The 16,407-nt window shown below is 48.8% G+C and overlaps 1 protein-coding gene across 2 annotated transcripts in view; it reads right to left on the reverse strand.

Annotated features, from left to right (window-relative positions):
• Positions 1 to 16,407, reverse strand: part of MCC (MCC regulator of WNT signaling pathway) — a 299,306-nt gene that overhangs the window by 32,724 nt on the left and 250,175 nt on the right. For both annotated transcript variants that reach the window (XM_070412466.1, XM_070412467.1), the window contains 5 exons: positions 11,964 to 12,110; positions 10,509 to 10,598; positions 9,310 to 9,458; positions 3,191 to 3,331; positions 1,316 to 1,419 (listed from right to left, as the gene is read on the reverse strand). In XM_070412466.1, coding sequence (XP_070268567.1) covers positions 1,316 to 1,419; positions 3,191 to 3,331; positions 9,310 to 9,458; positions 10,509 to 10,598; positions 11,964 to 12,110 — 631 coding nt within the window. The remainder of the gene's footprint in view (positions 1 to 1,315; positions 1,420 to 3,190; positions 3,332 to 9,309; positions 9,459 to 10,508; positions 10,599 to 11,963; positions 12,111 to 16,407) is intronic.

Below are 16,407 nucleotides of genomic sequence, written 5' to 3' on the forward strand. Positions count from 1 at the left end.
CCACCGGGGACCTGGCAGGACGGGGACACTCATTCCAGAGGTGCCCGAGGGTGACCTTGGCAAGGCGTGTCCTGGAAGGACAAGCCCCGAAGGGCTCACAGCTCCTGGCTCCCCGTCCGGGGACTCTGGGTCTGCCCACACCGCCCATCGCTGGTGACCCGGTCACTTCAGCTTTCTGTTCACTTCCTGTTACTTCTCTGAAGCTGCTGCTGCTATAAAGTGTGGGCCCCAGCCTCGGTGCTGCAGAGGGAACCCCTTTCCCGATCTCTCCTGCTTCCCACGCACCAGTTCTACTGCAGGCGCCTCACCTTATTACAAGGACGAGGCCGCAGTCAGGTGAGGTTTCAGCCGATGCTGCTAATGAGGATGCCACGCTTGTCTTTTTCAATTAATACTCCTTCTAGTGCAGTGGTTCTCAACCTTGGCTGCACATTAGAATCACCTGGGAATCTTTTTAAAATCCTGATTTCTGGGCCTCATCCTCCGGAAATGCTGTTTCTTTGTTACTAATGTTGTGGCCCCACCCCATAACAAAGAAACAGCATTTCCGGAGGATGAGGCCCAGAAATCAGGATTTTAAAAAGATTCCCAGGTGATTCTAATGTGCAGCCAAGGTTTAGAACCACTGTTCTAGTGACTCAAAATGGAGGACAGAAGTGGGCGCAGTGAAGGCCTGGAGGGGCCAATCAGGACGACAGGACCCAGGCCCCCTGGGGCAGGAGGGGAGGTGGGCATCCACCTGTGCTCCACCTCGGGGCAGGGCCGGGAGTCAGCGTTCTGTGGGTGGCGAGAACAGGGTGGGGAACCACATCCGCTGTGCTCACAGACACCTGGAGACAGGTGGAGGGAACGCGTGCTGCAGACTCCCCAGAGGAACAAACCCGGAGAAAGAGCACAGCCAACACAGCTGCGCGATGGGCAAAGGCAGCGTGGGCAGCGAAGGGCCCTCAGCGACCAGCACCACAGAGAAGCTGTGGAGAAGCTGGGCCCTTTCATCGCGAACCTGGGCCTCCCGCTCCATCTGGTCCTACTGTCAGCCCGGAGAATGTGTTTCCTAAGAGGGCTTGTTTGTTTTAACTTGTCTGTAATTCTGTTTCCACTCCAGTTCTTGCTGCATTCAACATAAACAATCGACTCAGTCATGAGGGAAAAAACGAAAAACACACTTGACAAGCGAATTTCACATCGTGTGTGTGTGTGGGGGGGGTTTGTTCCAATGCCAGCAGCCGAGAGGGGGGCGGTGGGGCAGAAGAGGCGGCGGGGGGGGGGGGGGGTGGGGGGGATGAGGGAGAGGGACAGGCTGGGCCACACTCACCAGGGGAGGACCCCACGCCTGCCGCCCGGAACTGGCCCAGGATGAGGCTCTGCTCGCTCTCGGCCAGCGCCAGCAGGAGTTCGTAGGCTTCTATGCACTGCTCGCTGAAACAGAGCACAGGCATCTCAGCTCGGGCTGGGCGGGGACCGCAGCCTCTTCACGCAGCGCTGTTCCCACCGGCTCCAGCCCCGAGTCCTGTCAGCGAGGAAACACCCTGGACGGAGCCCAGGCGTGCCCTGCTATGCTGTGCCTCTGCCTTCTAACTTTCAACCAGGATCCAGAAAAACAGAAGAAACAATACATGTGGGAGAGGCAAGGTGGCTGCCCTTTGGGTGACCCACCAAAAGGGAAAGGTAATCCAACCCTATGCGGGAGTCCATACCCGTTTAGTCCAGTTCTACACGGTACCGGGTGGACGGCTCCCAGGACCTCTTAAAAGACCTGAATCAGAACCACCAAGCTAAATCACTCCCAGATTCTTGACCCTAAAAACTGTGACATAATAATCTATATATATAAAAGCCAAGATCAAAAAGTGACCCCTTCTCATTGCTGCTGGTGACGCCCTGGTGACCCACACGGAGCCACAGGGAGCCATAGCCACGTGCACAGTGCCGAGTGGTCTGGGACAAGATGCCCGTGAAAATCCACCCCTAAGCAAATAACTGACCAGCGTCTACCCGCTGAGTAGGGGAAATATTGCTTAACTCAACAGACCATCTGTTTTTTGATTGCCTTTCATCTTCCTTCACTGAGAGATAAGGAAAAGGGCCCCCGTCAGGAGCCCTGGGTGCTGGCAGCCCCCCCTCTCAGGGTAGAGATGCGGGGATGGAAGGCAGCCTGTGGTGTGAGCAGCCTGGTTCGGCGTTAGCCACACTGGACTACCTGTTTGCTCTGGTGTGCCTGTGAGCAAGTGTGCCTGCTCTCTTGTATATTTTGGTTTGATTTCGTTTCCTGAAGAAACAATGTTTCTTAAAACAATATTGAGCTTTTTAGAGGATGCCAAGAGGAAGATACAATCACTACGCTGGGAACCTGGCAAGCATGCGTAGGTGGTGACACCAATAACATAAACCTATGAAGACAGTCACAGGCATACCTTGGTAGCTATTAAAAAGCAGTCATTTCAAAGTAGATAAATTCCAAAGATGATGAGGCTTACAAGAGGTGGTACATTCATACGCTACTTGCTCATCAGCGAATGCATCATAGTTACTCAGACTGGCTTGTTTTTATGGGAAAAACGGGCGGCTCGCCTGAGGAGCCATGAAAATATTCTTATCCTTTGACCTACAATTCCTGCTTCAGGTATTTTTATCCCCAGGAAAATGTTAAAAAGAATGAAGATATTATCTGCATTAAATTGTTCACCATAGAATTATTTTCAATGTCAAAGTCTGCACAAGTCTTTCAGAAAAATGGGTAAATAAAAAAAACAATATATAAACCTGATGCAGGGGATCCAGCCAAAGTACATGGAGGCTCCTAAGCAACATTACACAACTGTAACACGTTGAAGAAATGGAATGCACTAGATTTACAACAACGTAAAATATGTATGACTATGAATAAATACTGAAAAGAACAACAAATGAATATGTAATGCAAAGACTGATATTTTGACTGACGTTGCTTGAGTGAAATAACACTTAAGTTGAATGTGCTGGCAGACACACACTTCTTTACTAACACCATACCCATTATTCTTGTTTCCTTAATGGCGACAGGGTGCTCATTGATTTTCAATATGTATCACACGAGTATTTGCTGGTCCAACCCCCCAGGACGTCCTCTAAAAGCCTGCTTTCCACTGTACGCAGGAGGTTACTACGGATGCCTTTCTGCGTGACAGTGGCCCGCCCCTCCGCGTCCCACCTGTACTGCAGGGCCAGCCGCAGAGCTGTGGCGTTGGATTCATATTTGCCCACCAGCATGCTCATCCTCTCGGCGTTGCTTTTGCATTCTTCCAGGGTTATGGTCAGGAGGTCGTTTTGGGATTTGAGGTGCTCAATACGGCTACAGAGGAAGAAAAATCTCTTTCACAATTTCACACGAGGATCACAATTAATTTGCTGATATTTCAGTCGTCTAATCTGACTTCAGGCTGGAAATGCAGGTTAGGATGTGAGCTCGTCAGAAGTTTTAGCAAATGTAACTGACATGAAACAAATAAAGGAAGTGACTGTAGGTAAAAGGGTCACTGTGTGAATTAGAAATAAGAATAAATGCCCAGTTACTTCCCACCCAGCCTTCGACCATGTACCAGGGAAAGGAGCTGACTGCGTGGCCTCACTTCAATGATCTACTTCAATAAACCACTTTCCATGAGGACAGACGGAAAACAGCATCATAGTGACAGCGACCACGCGCTGAGCCCTTGCTCAGTAACCCTCTCCATCGCCCTTTGAATTAAGTATTATATCTCCATTTCTCAGAGGAGGACGTGGAGGCACAGAAAAGTTAAGTACCTTGTCCTGGCGTTTGAACCAGGCAGTTTGACCCCAAAGCCTGTGCTCTGAACTGCTAGCTACAGAGCAGAAGCAAAGGTGAGTTAGTGAGAGAGAGAGACCGCCCTGCAGGCCTCAACGGGAAGAGGAACAGGAACTGCAGAGTGTGTCCACAGCTCCTTCCAGGTCGACATCCTGCAGCTGCTAACTCCCAGCAGGACAAGCAGTGGGGACACTGGGCTTTACAGGAATCAGAACTACACATTCAGAGCAGATGAGCTTATGGCAAAATCAGAAAAGCACAAGCCTTCAGCTCCTCCGTTTTCTGTCCTAGGACACCCACCCTCTAGGTCAGGGGTCCTCAAACTTTTTAAACAGGGGGCCAGTTCACTGTCCCTCAGACCGTTGGAGGGCCGGACTATAGTTTAAAAAAAACAACTATGAACAAATTCCTATGCACACTGCACATATCTTATTTTGAAGTAAAAAAACAAAACGGGAACAAATACAATATTTGTATTTGCATGTGGCCCGCGGGCCGTAGTTTGAGGACCCCTGCTCTAGGTACAAGGATTCTTTTCCCCGGGACACACCCTTTTGTAGTGCTCTGACCACCAAGTCTTACAGAGACACTCAAAATGCAAGTGACTCTTGCCATGTTAGAAGGCTTGAGAATCAATCTTACAACCACATATTCGAGCACAGAACACAGAGACACTCACCCACGTGGGCGATGCCTAGTGAACACTAAGACAACCGTGAGGCTTAGGCAGCTCCATGGTCAGTTTGATGTAAGGTGTTACAAGAACATACTTTTCTATCCTTGTTCACAGTCCCTGACACAGTCCCTACTTTCTCATTACCTTTCAGCTTGCTTCTGCATACATTTGGTCCCCACGAATCAGAGGAAACTGTTTTCCAGCTCCCAGACCTCTGTGTGGCCAAAGCCATCTTAGAGGCCTTCTCAGGGAACACCCTGTGAATGGGCCACTCTTTCCTCTTAAAATCTTCTCCTTCGCTTGGGCCATGACAGGTCTCTGCGGGTTTTCCTCCTGCCTTAAAGGCTATTTCTTCTGTCTCCTTTGCTGGCTCCTGTTGTCTATAAAAGCTGTGAGTGTTGGCATTTCCTCAGGACTCAGTTCCTGACCCCCTCCTCTGTCAACACTGTCCCCCTGGGGGTGCTGTTTATCCAGTCCGATGGCTTTAACAGGCATTTATATTCCCATGGCTCCCACATTTCCCCAGCCCAGACCTCTCTTCTGTTTACTGATTTTTCCATTTGGTTGTCACAGGGACACCTCAGATTTAACACTCCCAAGTAGGACTCTTGATTTTCCCCAAACCTCGTCCTCCCTCAGCTCAGTCAATGCCTCCATCATCTACCCAACCACACAGGTGAGCTACCTGAGGATCTTTGAGACCATCCCTTTCTCTCAGATCCAGATCTAAACCAGATACAGTTTCCCTTGATTTTACCAGTCAACATATCCTGCCCCTGCCCCTTCACATCCTCTCCGTTTTGGCCATGCGGGCCCACTGCAGACTCTCTCTGCTTCTGCTCTGGCCCCACCCTTTCCATTCCTCACACCTGAGTGATCCTTCAAAATTTAGATCAGATCAGTTCTCCCCCCTACTTAACACCCTCAAACGGCGTTCACTGACACTTAGAATAAAGAGTAAACTTTGTCCTTGGCCTCAAAATCCATATCCCACCCAGCCCTGCCTATTCTGCCTCCTTCTCTCACGTAATGCCTCCTCTCACTTAGTCTATTTTCGCTCCACTGGCCTCTGGACATTTCCTACTTCATGCCAACCTCGAGGTTGATTAAGTTGGTGCATAAGACACTTCTTACTTTGCTACATGGGCGCTCCTTTTTCCTCTTAAAATCTCAACTTAAACATTTCCTCTTCCGAGATGCCTTCCCTGGCCACTTCTCAAAAATCAATTCTCCCTGTCATTCTACCACAGGGTCCTGGTGACTCGGAGCTTTCTTATGACCCTACTCCTTTGCTTTTTGTCTAGCTCCCTAACAGAATATAAGCTCCATCACAGCAGGGACCGTGTCTGTTTTACTTTCTTTTGCCTGCCAAATAGCTTAGCACATAGTAGGTTAAATGAGGCAGCACTTTTGAGGAGTATGACTCTCCCCCCCAACACACACACACAAAGTTAAAGGCTGTCATTGTTTGGAGCGTAATGGGCCTCCAACGTTGCCATACGTAGCTAAATAACAGACGTGAGGGCATACTATTAGATTATTTTTAAGAACTTCCATGTTATAGCTGCAGCTATGACTGTAGAGAGGGCAATGGAGGTAAGGTCAAAGGGCAGGGCTTGGGTTTCTGATGAGGCTAATTCGTAGCTCTGGACCGGGGCAGGTCACTCATCCTGGAAGCCTGTGTTTTCTCCCACGGTGATGATTTAAGTCAGTGGTTCCCAAACTTATTTGGCCTACCGCCCGCTTTCCAGAAAAAATATTACTCAGCGCCCCCTGGAAATTAATTTTTTAAAAATTTTAATAGCAATTAAACAGAAAGATATATGCCTCCAAATGCACCTGTGGCCATCACTGCCCCCCTGGATCGCTGCAGCGCCCACCAGGGGGCGGTAGCGCCCACTTTGGGAATCACTGATTTAACTGGTTGTCTGTGAGAGCCCTTTGTAAACTGTTACCACCACAACAATGTGAGCTACAGCACCAAATATTCCCTCCTTCTTTGGTGTCTTCTAGGTGCACATCATTGAAGAGAAAGGAGCCTCCCTCAAGTTCAACTACAAAGCAGGCTTGTTAAATCCCAGAATCTGTAGAGGGGAGATCTCACTAAAAGCAGGGCCCCTGAGGCAGCTGACTTCATTAAATTGCAAAGGGCACATCTGCTTCCATTTTTAAGCACCCCGGGGCCTGGGGTACGAAGAGGGCTGCTTCTTCCCTGCTACAAGGTAATCACCAGGACTGCCACTCTTAAGTATTTTGGATTTAATACGGAAACCATTTAATTTCAAGATTTAAAATGACCTAGATTTGCCACATCTCCTTCGTTCCCAAGCACTATATTAAACAGCTTCAAGTCAGGGAGGACTAACACAGTAATTCAATTTATTCAGGTTTGCCACGCACAAGGGGAATGGTATTAAGCAACGGTGGATGGGAAGGGTCTGCACATTTCTTCCTGGTTAGCTCATAAGCCTTTCCAGTTCTTACTGTGCCCTCCCACTGAAGATTGGGAGGTCGAGGCAGCCTTATCACACTTGGGTGAGACTCGACAGACCATTCTGCCACCCGGGACTGACTCTGAGTCAGTGTAGTTACCATGGTCTGGCTCTGGTCCTTCGCTTTTTTTTTTTTTTTTTTTTTTAGCAGCTCTCTCTCTTTGCTGGAAGGACACATGAGCCAGTCTTTGCCCAGAGGCAGGAGAGCAAACTCAAACTACCTCTGTCGTGAGACTTGGGAGGAATCCATAAAACTAGGTACATGGTAAACTGTTCTAAGTAAGATAGAATATACGTACTGAGTCTTGTGCACATTTGCAAAAACCATAAGTAAAATTAGGCAACCCTCAGTTAGAGCAGGGAGGTTAGGCCAGCACACCCTGCAAACCGCAGGAGTGCCTCTATCAGATTGCCATGGCTGGCTCCTGGTGACTCTGGGATGCTGACTCAACATTCCAGAACTTTCTCTGTGGTTCTCGGCAGCACAGGCCTGCATGCTTGGTAGCCATGTTGTCATTCTGACCTACTTGTCATCCTGAATGAAATGCTCCGGGAATTACAACATAATTTCCGATGGACAGTGCCAAATGAAAAGGCCGGCCCCTCGTTCATAAATTAAAAATTTAAAACAGCCCAGCAGGCATGGCTCAGTGATTGAGCGTCGACCTATGACCCAGAAGGTCATGATTTTATTCCTGGTCAAGGCACATGCCCAGGTTGTGAGCTTGATCCCCACTGTGGGGAGTGCAGGGACAGCCAATCAATGATTCTCTCTCATCATTGATGTTTCTCTTTCTCTCTCTCTCTCTCTCTCTCTCTCTCTCTCTCCCCCTTCCTCTCTGAAATAAAAAAATCTGTATATATAAAAAGCCAGTGATTGGAACACCGTAATGACCAGAACAACCAGTCACTATGATGCCCACTGCGGCCAGTGAACCAGCCGATTCGGGGGTGGGACTGGCCGGCCAACCTCCCACAGCTCCTCCCCCAGCTGCTGACACCCAATCAGCCCCCCATTTGGGGGTGGGGCTAGCTGGCCCACCACCCACAGTCCCTCCCCACGTCTGGCTCTGCCCCCATTCAGCCCCCCAACCCCTATCAGGGGTGGGGCCTGCCAGCCAATCGCCTGTGGCCCCTCCCCACAGCTGGCCCAGCCCTGATTGGGGCAGGCTGGTCAGCCATCTTCTCCCAACTGGCCTGGCCCTGATCCGCCAATTGGGGCGGGGCTGGTTGGACCACACCCATGCATGAATTTGTGCACTGAGCCTCTAGTCCAGTGGTTCTCAACCTTCTGGCCCTTTAAATACAGTTCCTCATGTTGTGACCCAACCATAAAATTATTTTCATTGCTACTTCATAACTGTAATGTTGCTACTGTTATGAATCGTAATGTAAATTTCTGATATGCAGGATGGTCTTAGGTGACCCCTGTGAAAGGGTCATTCAACCGCCAAAGGGGTCGCAACCCACAGGTTGAGAACCACTGCTCTAGTCCTATATAATAAAGAGGTAATATGCAAATTGACTGTCACACCCTCACACAAGATGGCTGCCCCATGTGGTCAAAAGATGGCCGCCCTCATGTCATCACAAGATGGCTGCCATAAGATGGCCAGCAGGGGAGAGCAGTTGGGAGTGACCAAGCCTGCAGGGGAGGGAGGGCAGTTGAGGGCGATCGGGCTGGCAGGGGAGGGCAGTTAGGGGCAATCAGGCTGGCAGGGAGCAGTTAGGCATGATCAGGCCAGCAGGGGAGCGGTTAGGGAGTGATCAGGCTGGCAGGCAAAAGTGGTTAGGGACAATCAGGCAGGCAGCAGGTGAGCGGTTGGGAGCCAGCAGCCCCGAATTGTGAGAGGGATGTCCGACTGCCGGTTTAGGCCTGATTGGGCCTTAACCGGCAGTCGGACATCCCCCGAGGGGTCCCAGATTGGAGAGGGTGCAGGCTGGGCTGAGGGACACCCCCCCTCCCCCAGTGCACAAGTTTCACGCACTGGGCCTCTAGTATGTATGTGTGTGTGTGTGTGTGTGTGTGTGTGTATATATATATATATATAATCTATATATATTTATATATAGAATTTAAAACAGTGAGAGCAGAGCAGTAAAGCAAGTGTGGGGTCCTTCTGAGTACGAGGCCCCACACATTTGAGTCTCAGGTCTCCCACCTGTGAAGCCAGCCCCGCCTGCTTTCTGTAAGCGCTCCTTTGAGGAGCAAGGTGGTAGAACTCCCACCCACCAGCCTGACAGCATCACAGCGCCACAATACACAAGGCCACTTCAATTGATCTTTGCAAAGGGGCAGCTCCCACCATCATGCAAGTATACAGGTTTCCCTTTACCTGTTCAACCGTTCCGTTTCCACCTCAAACTCTCTAATTTTGCTTTCGGAGATGGCAGATCCATGTGAGTAGAGAGTTTGGAAGATCTCTTGGATGTTGGAGCAGTCCTGAAGAGAGTGGGCCAGGTGTTCCGCCACGCTGCTGGATACCTGTACAGGTGAGCATGAATCACCGTTGGGACAGTGTCACTTCAGGAACCCTGACCCCCAAAACTATTTAAAGCTTTTATTCCCGAGGATCAGGCCCCAGGAGATGGTTACCCTGATCTTTCTCGGTTTGTATATGATTCTAGTGCAGAAAGCTAACTACGTGCTTAAAAGCAATACAGACACAGGACCAAAACACAGCTGCATCCTTCACATGCTTGCTGTGGGGATAATGCCCCCTGAGAGTCTCTCACGTTTTGGATACTGAGCAGAGTGTGGACTCCCTTCCCCCTTCCTTAACCCCTGCCACTCCAGGCCCTTGTCCCTGGCTGTTATGGCCACGGAGAGTGGCCGACCCCTTTAATTTCACAATTTAAATTTGGCATAGAATCTGGATGCATGTAAATTTTGCTCAGCGTAGAATTCTAAATTAGGGCCTTAAAAGTGCTATTCAGACTCTCTCCACCCCTGAGGATCTAACAGCTGGCTCTCCTAACTTTATCCCCAATCCTAAAAGGTATCCCTCAGGGAACCTGAACTGCTGCCTTTCCACCATCCATCAGCCTAGCCCCGGGGGCTGGCAGGTTCTACAAATGAGCACTCTGGTGCTGGGCTAGAGGGTCCTGGTCTGTCAGAGCACTGGGCTTCACTTCAAAGGCAGCGTTTGTCCCCAGTGGAGAGGGCACTGCCTTCCAAGGGGATGTGCAAAAGGTGAAGTTCTCTTAGGGCTTCCCGGCTCAGTCTCTGGGGAGCAGGCTGATAGAAAGCAAACAGTTCCAGACTTTCACATACATCACCAGCAACTAGACTTAAATCATTTCTTTCTGAACAGTTTCAAGTTGAGAAAAAAAGTCTCCCTTAAAGCTGAAGAAGTAATTCACCATGTGGAAACCACTGTATATTTTAATCCTACTCTGGGAGGAAATCGTAATTTATTATTATAATTAACTGGTTCACTGGAAGTGAACTTTGGAAGTTCCTCCATGATCTCTAAACCATTGTCTGTGCAGCTCTATTGGGAACGTTCTGGCCTTGCTTCTCTTGGACACTCACCCCGATGCTGCTGATTTCTGAGCCCAGGACGGGCCGATCAGACGACGAAGATTCAGACCTGGTCTTGGATAGCTTCACCCTCTCAGCAATCTTAAAAAGCAAAACAACAAACTATCAAAAAAAGGACAAGTCATTCCCTAAACTGTTCACACAGTTTATAACGGCATACTGGTTAACCATGGTAACTAAACTGATTAATATCTTAAAAACTGTAGGGAGTGGCTATAGGGTCAAGCTTCAGACTGACCTGTGGCAGAGCCACATACAAGTCTCAGCTTGGAGGGCAAAGCCTTCCTAGCACAATTAAGCTTGACCTTATAGTCCCCCCTTGTTCCTAGGTAGCTAATGGGCTGTGGAAGGTACGGCAAGTGCTGCCAAAACAAGGCTTGAGTAACGAAATAGATTTGAAACTCACAAGAACATTGTAAACATGTTGACCACTCCCCTTGTTTTGCTTTGTGTGATCTGACTATAAAATAAAGCTTGGGCTTACAGGCTGGGTCACTGTTTCCTCATCCAGGCACAGTGATCCTACCTGGCCCCAACTGCATTCTCTTGTCTGTCTTCTTTAATCCTTCACCACCCTTCCTCAGGTTCACCCCTGACTGTGGTTCAAAAAAACAACTCACTTGTCCAATTTTTCTACCAACCATTTAACCCAGGGGTTTTCAACCCTAGCACCGCTGACATTTTGGGCTGGGTGCTCTTTGTGGTGGGGGCTGTTCTGTGCATTGTAGGATGTTTATCAGCATCCCTGGCTTCTAGTCACAAGATACCAGCAGCACTCCAGTTGTGACCATCAAATTTGTCTCCAGATACTGCCAACTATCCCTTGGGGGACAAAATCACTTCTGGTTGAGAAACACTGTTTTGACCTAAAGTACACAACTTGATGGTTGAAACTGATCTTCTTGTGGAGACTGGCTGGCGACTGGGGAAGAGGAAGGGTACAGTTTGAACAGTCTCTCTAGGATGGACTCAACATATGAGCCTAGAGCTGTGGCAAAGAGTGGGAGGGACTACTTCTCACAGCGACCGTGGCTGCCCATCCTAACCTATTTTCCTGCTGGCAGCGCTGGCAGTCCTATGAGTGGGGAGACCGTGGTTCATCACGTAGGGTCCCCTCCTGGGCTGAACCTTAGTCCTCCTGAGCAGCTCTCCATCCACTCTTTAGTGTTGTAGAACCTGACAAACATCTCCCCCTCCACAGTGAACTGTCAGTGGTGACATGCTCCAGCTGGCTGATTAATGGGAACTGGAGTCCAGGTTGCAGGTCAGAGAGACTTAAAACTACTAGTGGGTTATCTCTCCCTGCAGCTCCAGCGTGGGAGGCCTGTCTGGGACCCTGGGGAAGCCCCTGGGGCATCTGAGCTCATCACAGACCTGCACAGTGGCCACCTCATTAAAGGCTGGTGCCTCCAGATAACAGGAGGTGCGCTGCCCCCAGAAGCTCACCTTGGCGATGGGGATGTCATTGCTGCTGCTGCTCGTGCTCAGCTCCCCGGTGCTGGGGTTAACAGGGCGGTTGGTGGAAGTGAGGCGGCCGGGGCTGGAGGGCCCTGTGGCCTGCACACTCTGCAGTCGGGTCTGAAGCTCTCGTACCTGAAATAACAATAACAATAATAATAATAATAATAATTTAATTAATAATGCCTTTAGACACAGTGGGTGGATTCCCTGGCCAGATAGTGGATGTAGGACACTGATCTACATTATAGAATCAGCTTCACTGACAAGCTAAGTTGGTTGAGTCCATATTCGTGTCACTGTGTTCTTTTTAAAAAAATATATAATTGGCTCTTTTAATGTTATCTCTCTTTTTTAAGGTATCACTGTATTCTTCATTAGACCTGCCATGGCCATCATCTGTGTTCCACAAATACAAGAGGGGCATGTTGTCTAAGGCACTGGAAGCTGCCAGCAGAGGTAGAGCAATCCTCTCTAAGGAAGTCTATTCCTCATGTGCCTGACGCTGTGCCGGGCACTGCAGACGAGGAGCCAGGATGGAATCTCCACTCTCATGGAGCTCAGAGCTCCGAGGAGGGAGACTAATAAATTCAACACAGTGCACACTGTGGGCTATAAACGTCCGTGTCAAGTGGTGTAGGAAACAGAGGAGGGGAAGGGTATGCCTCCATCTGAGATGATCAGGGATGGGTTCAGGAGGGAGTGGTACTCAGCAGTCTGACAGGTGGACAGGGCTGGCTTTGGTGGTGGCGTGGGTGAGTGGGGCAGGGCGAACAGCCTACACACGAGCACAGGCATTATGCTGATGCGCTGCGTTTGAAGAACTGCAGGTAGAAGAGAGATGCGAACTGGCAAGGAGGCAAGGCTAAGGTGGAGACAGAGGTGGCACCTTCAAGATGGGCTTATCGCTGGGGCAGTGGGAAGGAATATCTAAATAGTGCTTTTGTATAAAAATGAACAACAGGGCCCTCTGAAGGATACTTAGAACACACATTTACCTGCACAGAATTTAAATGTTCAAATCCTGCTTCTCTATGGTGACAGTTCAGTGATGAGTAAGTGAAGACTGTAGAAACTGGTCTTTCAGATGACCTGGATCACAGCTTTGTCACTGTGTACAGCGTCTACCTTAAAGGGCAAACTGACTGCAGCACCCACAGGCCCTTGCAAAAGGGTGACAGGCTCTAGCAAATGGGTCACAGGCCCTGCTGGGAAGAATTAGCACCAGGATATCGAAGGCAAGGCTTCCCAAAGTTGTAGGTGCACCAGATGTCCAGGGCTGGTGAAAACACAGCATCCCCCTGGGGGTTCTGACTGAGCAGATGCGGAGAAAGCCCAGGAGCCCGCACATCCAACAAGCTCCCAGGAGGTCAGACGCTCCCGGGAAGGGGCCCACGTCCTCGGCAGCACTGGCCTGAGGCACTTCCAGGGCCACGAGCCCTTTAGTCCCAGAGGCAGGAGGAGCGGAACCTGATCCTGTGGCCCTGGCGCCAAACCCTGCGAGGCAAACCTTTCTCTAAAAGCGGCTGAAAAGCTTTCATATTAAGTACTTTGGATGTCTCCATCCAGCTAAATTGGGAACCAAAAGTAATTGAAACTTCAATAATTTATTAACATGTTAGAAGCCAAATAGGAAAATTCCCTGGGAGCAAAGTGCATTCGATAGTAACGCGCCAGACACAGGGCTGACCTGAAAAGAGTTAAAGACCAGAGAACACACGCCTGTCAAAGCTGAATGGTGTTGCTGGTGAGAGATACAGGGCTCATTATGAAATGTGCCCTACAAACCAAGAATGGGGGTAGTGTGGATGCCTCATTGCACGCTATGGTAAAGGGAGAGGGCCCATTCGCCGCTCAGGCCTGCTACCCGGCACTAGGGAAACCTCCCTAATGAAGACCATGGATTTCAATTTCTATTGCTGTGGAAGTCTATGAGGCCCTGAAACACAACAATGTTAACACCACTCCGCAATCTAAAGAGTGTCTGAGTCACTCGCAACACAATCAGTGATCTGTGCCAAGAACCCCAATTGGCCCACTCATCTTGCTTTTTAAAAAATACAGCCCTATCCGGTTTGGCTCAGCAGATAGTGTCGGCCTGCGGACTCAAGGGTCCCAGGTTCGATTCCGGTCAAGGGCATGTACCTTGGTTGCGGGCACATCCCCAGTGGGGAGTGTGCAGGAGGCAGCTGACCGATGTTTCTAACTCTCTATCCCTCTCCCTTCCTCTCTGTAAAAAAATCAATAAAATATATTTAAAAAAAAAATACAAACTGTCCTGGGCAATTTATAAAAACTTCATTAAAACTTCCCATGTTTTAAAAAATATTTCTCCTTCTTATCACTAAAGCAAAACGTGTTCACTATGGAGACTTTAGATGACAATGAAAACAGAGAAAGCACCATGTTCTTTCTTACTCTACGGAGACATTTACTCTGAGTCTTTTCCCACGGCGTACTAGTGCACAGGCACGAATGCTTAAAGTAATCCCTACATCTAAATATCCATTTTCATTTAAAAGCTTTGGACCCGAAGAATGTCTTTGAGAACCAGAGGATGATAAACATGTTTATTTTGGTCTATGCTTTATTATGTAATGATCATTGTTAGGCAGTGAAAAAAATCCAGCCTAGGTGAGTGGGATGACTCTGTCATGAAAAGAGAGAGAACTGGCTGAGTTAAACAGCCTTTTCTCCCTTCTTGATTTGGGCTCTGGAGGGGTGTGTGTGTTTCTCTCTCTGTCTCTCTCTGTCTCTCTCTCTCTCTCTCTCTGTGTCTTAATTTCAATGCACAGAAATGAAGGCTAGAGTTGGCTGGGTCAGCCTAGGTAAGGCTCAAGAAGGGAGGAAACACAGCTGTTAGACCCTCACTTTTATACTCACATGTCACAGGTTGGAGTGTGTTCCCCTAAAAGCTATGTCCGGGTTCTAACCCCCAGGTACCTGTGAATATGACCTTATTTTGAAATACGGTCCTTGTAGATGTCATTAAGTTAAGAAACTCAAGATGAGCTCATTTTGAATATGGTGCGGGCCCTAAATCTAATGACTGGGGTCCTCACACAGAAAAGGAGGGGGAGATTTGAAACAGACCCAGGGAAGAAGGTCAGGTGAAGATGAAGGTCATGTGAAGGTCAAGGTCATGTGAAGGTCAAGGTAAGAACACCAGGAGTGGCCAGAGGCTGGAGGAGGCAGGAAGGAATCTCTCTTAGAGCCTCTGGGAGGACAGCCCTGCCGACAACCTGATTTTGTGGATTCTGAGCTGTGAGAGAATGCGCATCTGTTGTTTTATGTTTGAAGTAACGAATTAATATACCCACCTTATATTGAGGGTATTTTATTAGAGAAAATAGGGTGGAGTAAAAGTATGTTTACAGTTGTAAGCAAAACACAGAGTTTATTCCTGTATTATTATGTATTAATTATTGTGTTATTTTCCATACAAACAGCTGTAAACCTATGTTTGCCCCACGCTGTATTTTTCTCTCTATAACACATGTGGTTTGGAGTCAGGGGGTAGGGAGGAATCACAGCTACCCCGAAGCTAGGATTCTATTTGTGGGAAAGTCCCCATCACCCTTTACAACCTTGGAGTTCTTCAACAACAGAACACAGAGCGCGATTTGAAAGGCCATTTGTTTATTCCTCCTAAAGTTAGCACATAGCCAGAATCTATCTAGATGCCAGAAGAGAAGTTAATCTGTTACATACGTTGGAAACCTGGTAGAGTATGAAGGTAAGTTTCTTATATTTCAGGGGCTCACAGTCCAGCCAAACATTATGATATGAACCATGCTCTGAAAAGGGGAACCTACAGGGATGTCACAGTATAGAAGGTATGTCGCCTCTGCGTTCCCACAGCAGCAAACACTAGGATTGCTCAATAAGCAAATAAAAAGAGTAGTTGTTCAATAAGCAAATAAAAAGAAAAGGGTAACAAAGGAGGCTCTGAAGAGTTCATGTAAGGAAACGACATTAAAATGCTGGAACTCTGCTCCTCCCATTTATACCTTAACTAGAGGCCCAATGCATGAAATCAGTGCATGGAGGGGGGTAGTTTCCCTCAGTCTGGCCTGCACCCTCTCACAATCTGGGACAGCTGGCTCCTAACTGCTCGCCTGCCTGTCTGCTTGCCCCTAACCACTCTGCCTGCTTGCCCCTAACCACTCTGCCTGCCTGCCTGATTGCCCCCAACTGTTTGCCTGCCTGCCCGATCGCCCCTAACTGCCTCTGCCCAGGCCCCGCCACTACGGCTTCATCCGGAAGGATGTCTGGAAGATCGTTCAGCTGTTTGGTCTAATTAGCATAGTATGCTTTTATTATTATAGATGACTCCCAAAGGGAGAACGGGGTTTTATAAACATCATTTGATCAGAGAGGAGAATGGGCTGGAGTGAGAAGATAAAGGAGGTGAGTCAAGGGCTGTATGGAC

This window comes from Myotis yumanensis, unplaced genomic scaffold (genome assembly GCF_028538775.1).
Source record: "Myotis yumanensis isolate MYYU_CA2020_CCGP unplaced genomic scaffold, mMyoYum1.0.hap1 SCAF_4, whole genome shotgun sequence".
Lineage (NCBI taxonomy): Eukaryota > Metazoa > Chordata > Mammalia > Chiroptera > Vespertilionidae > Myotis > Myotis yumanensis.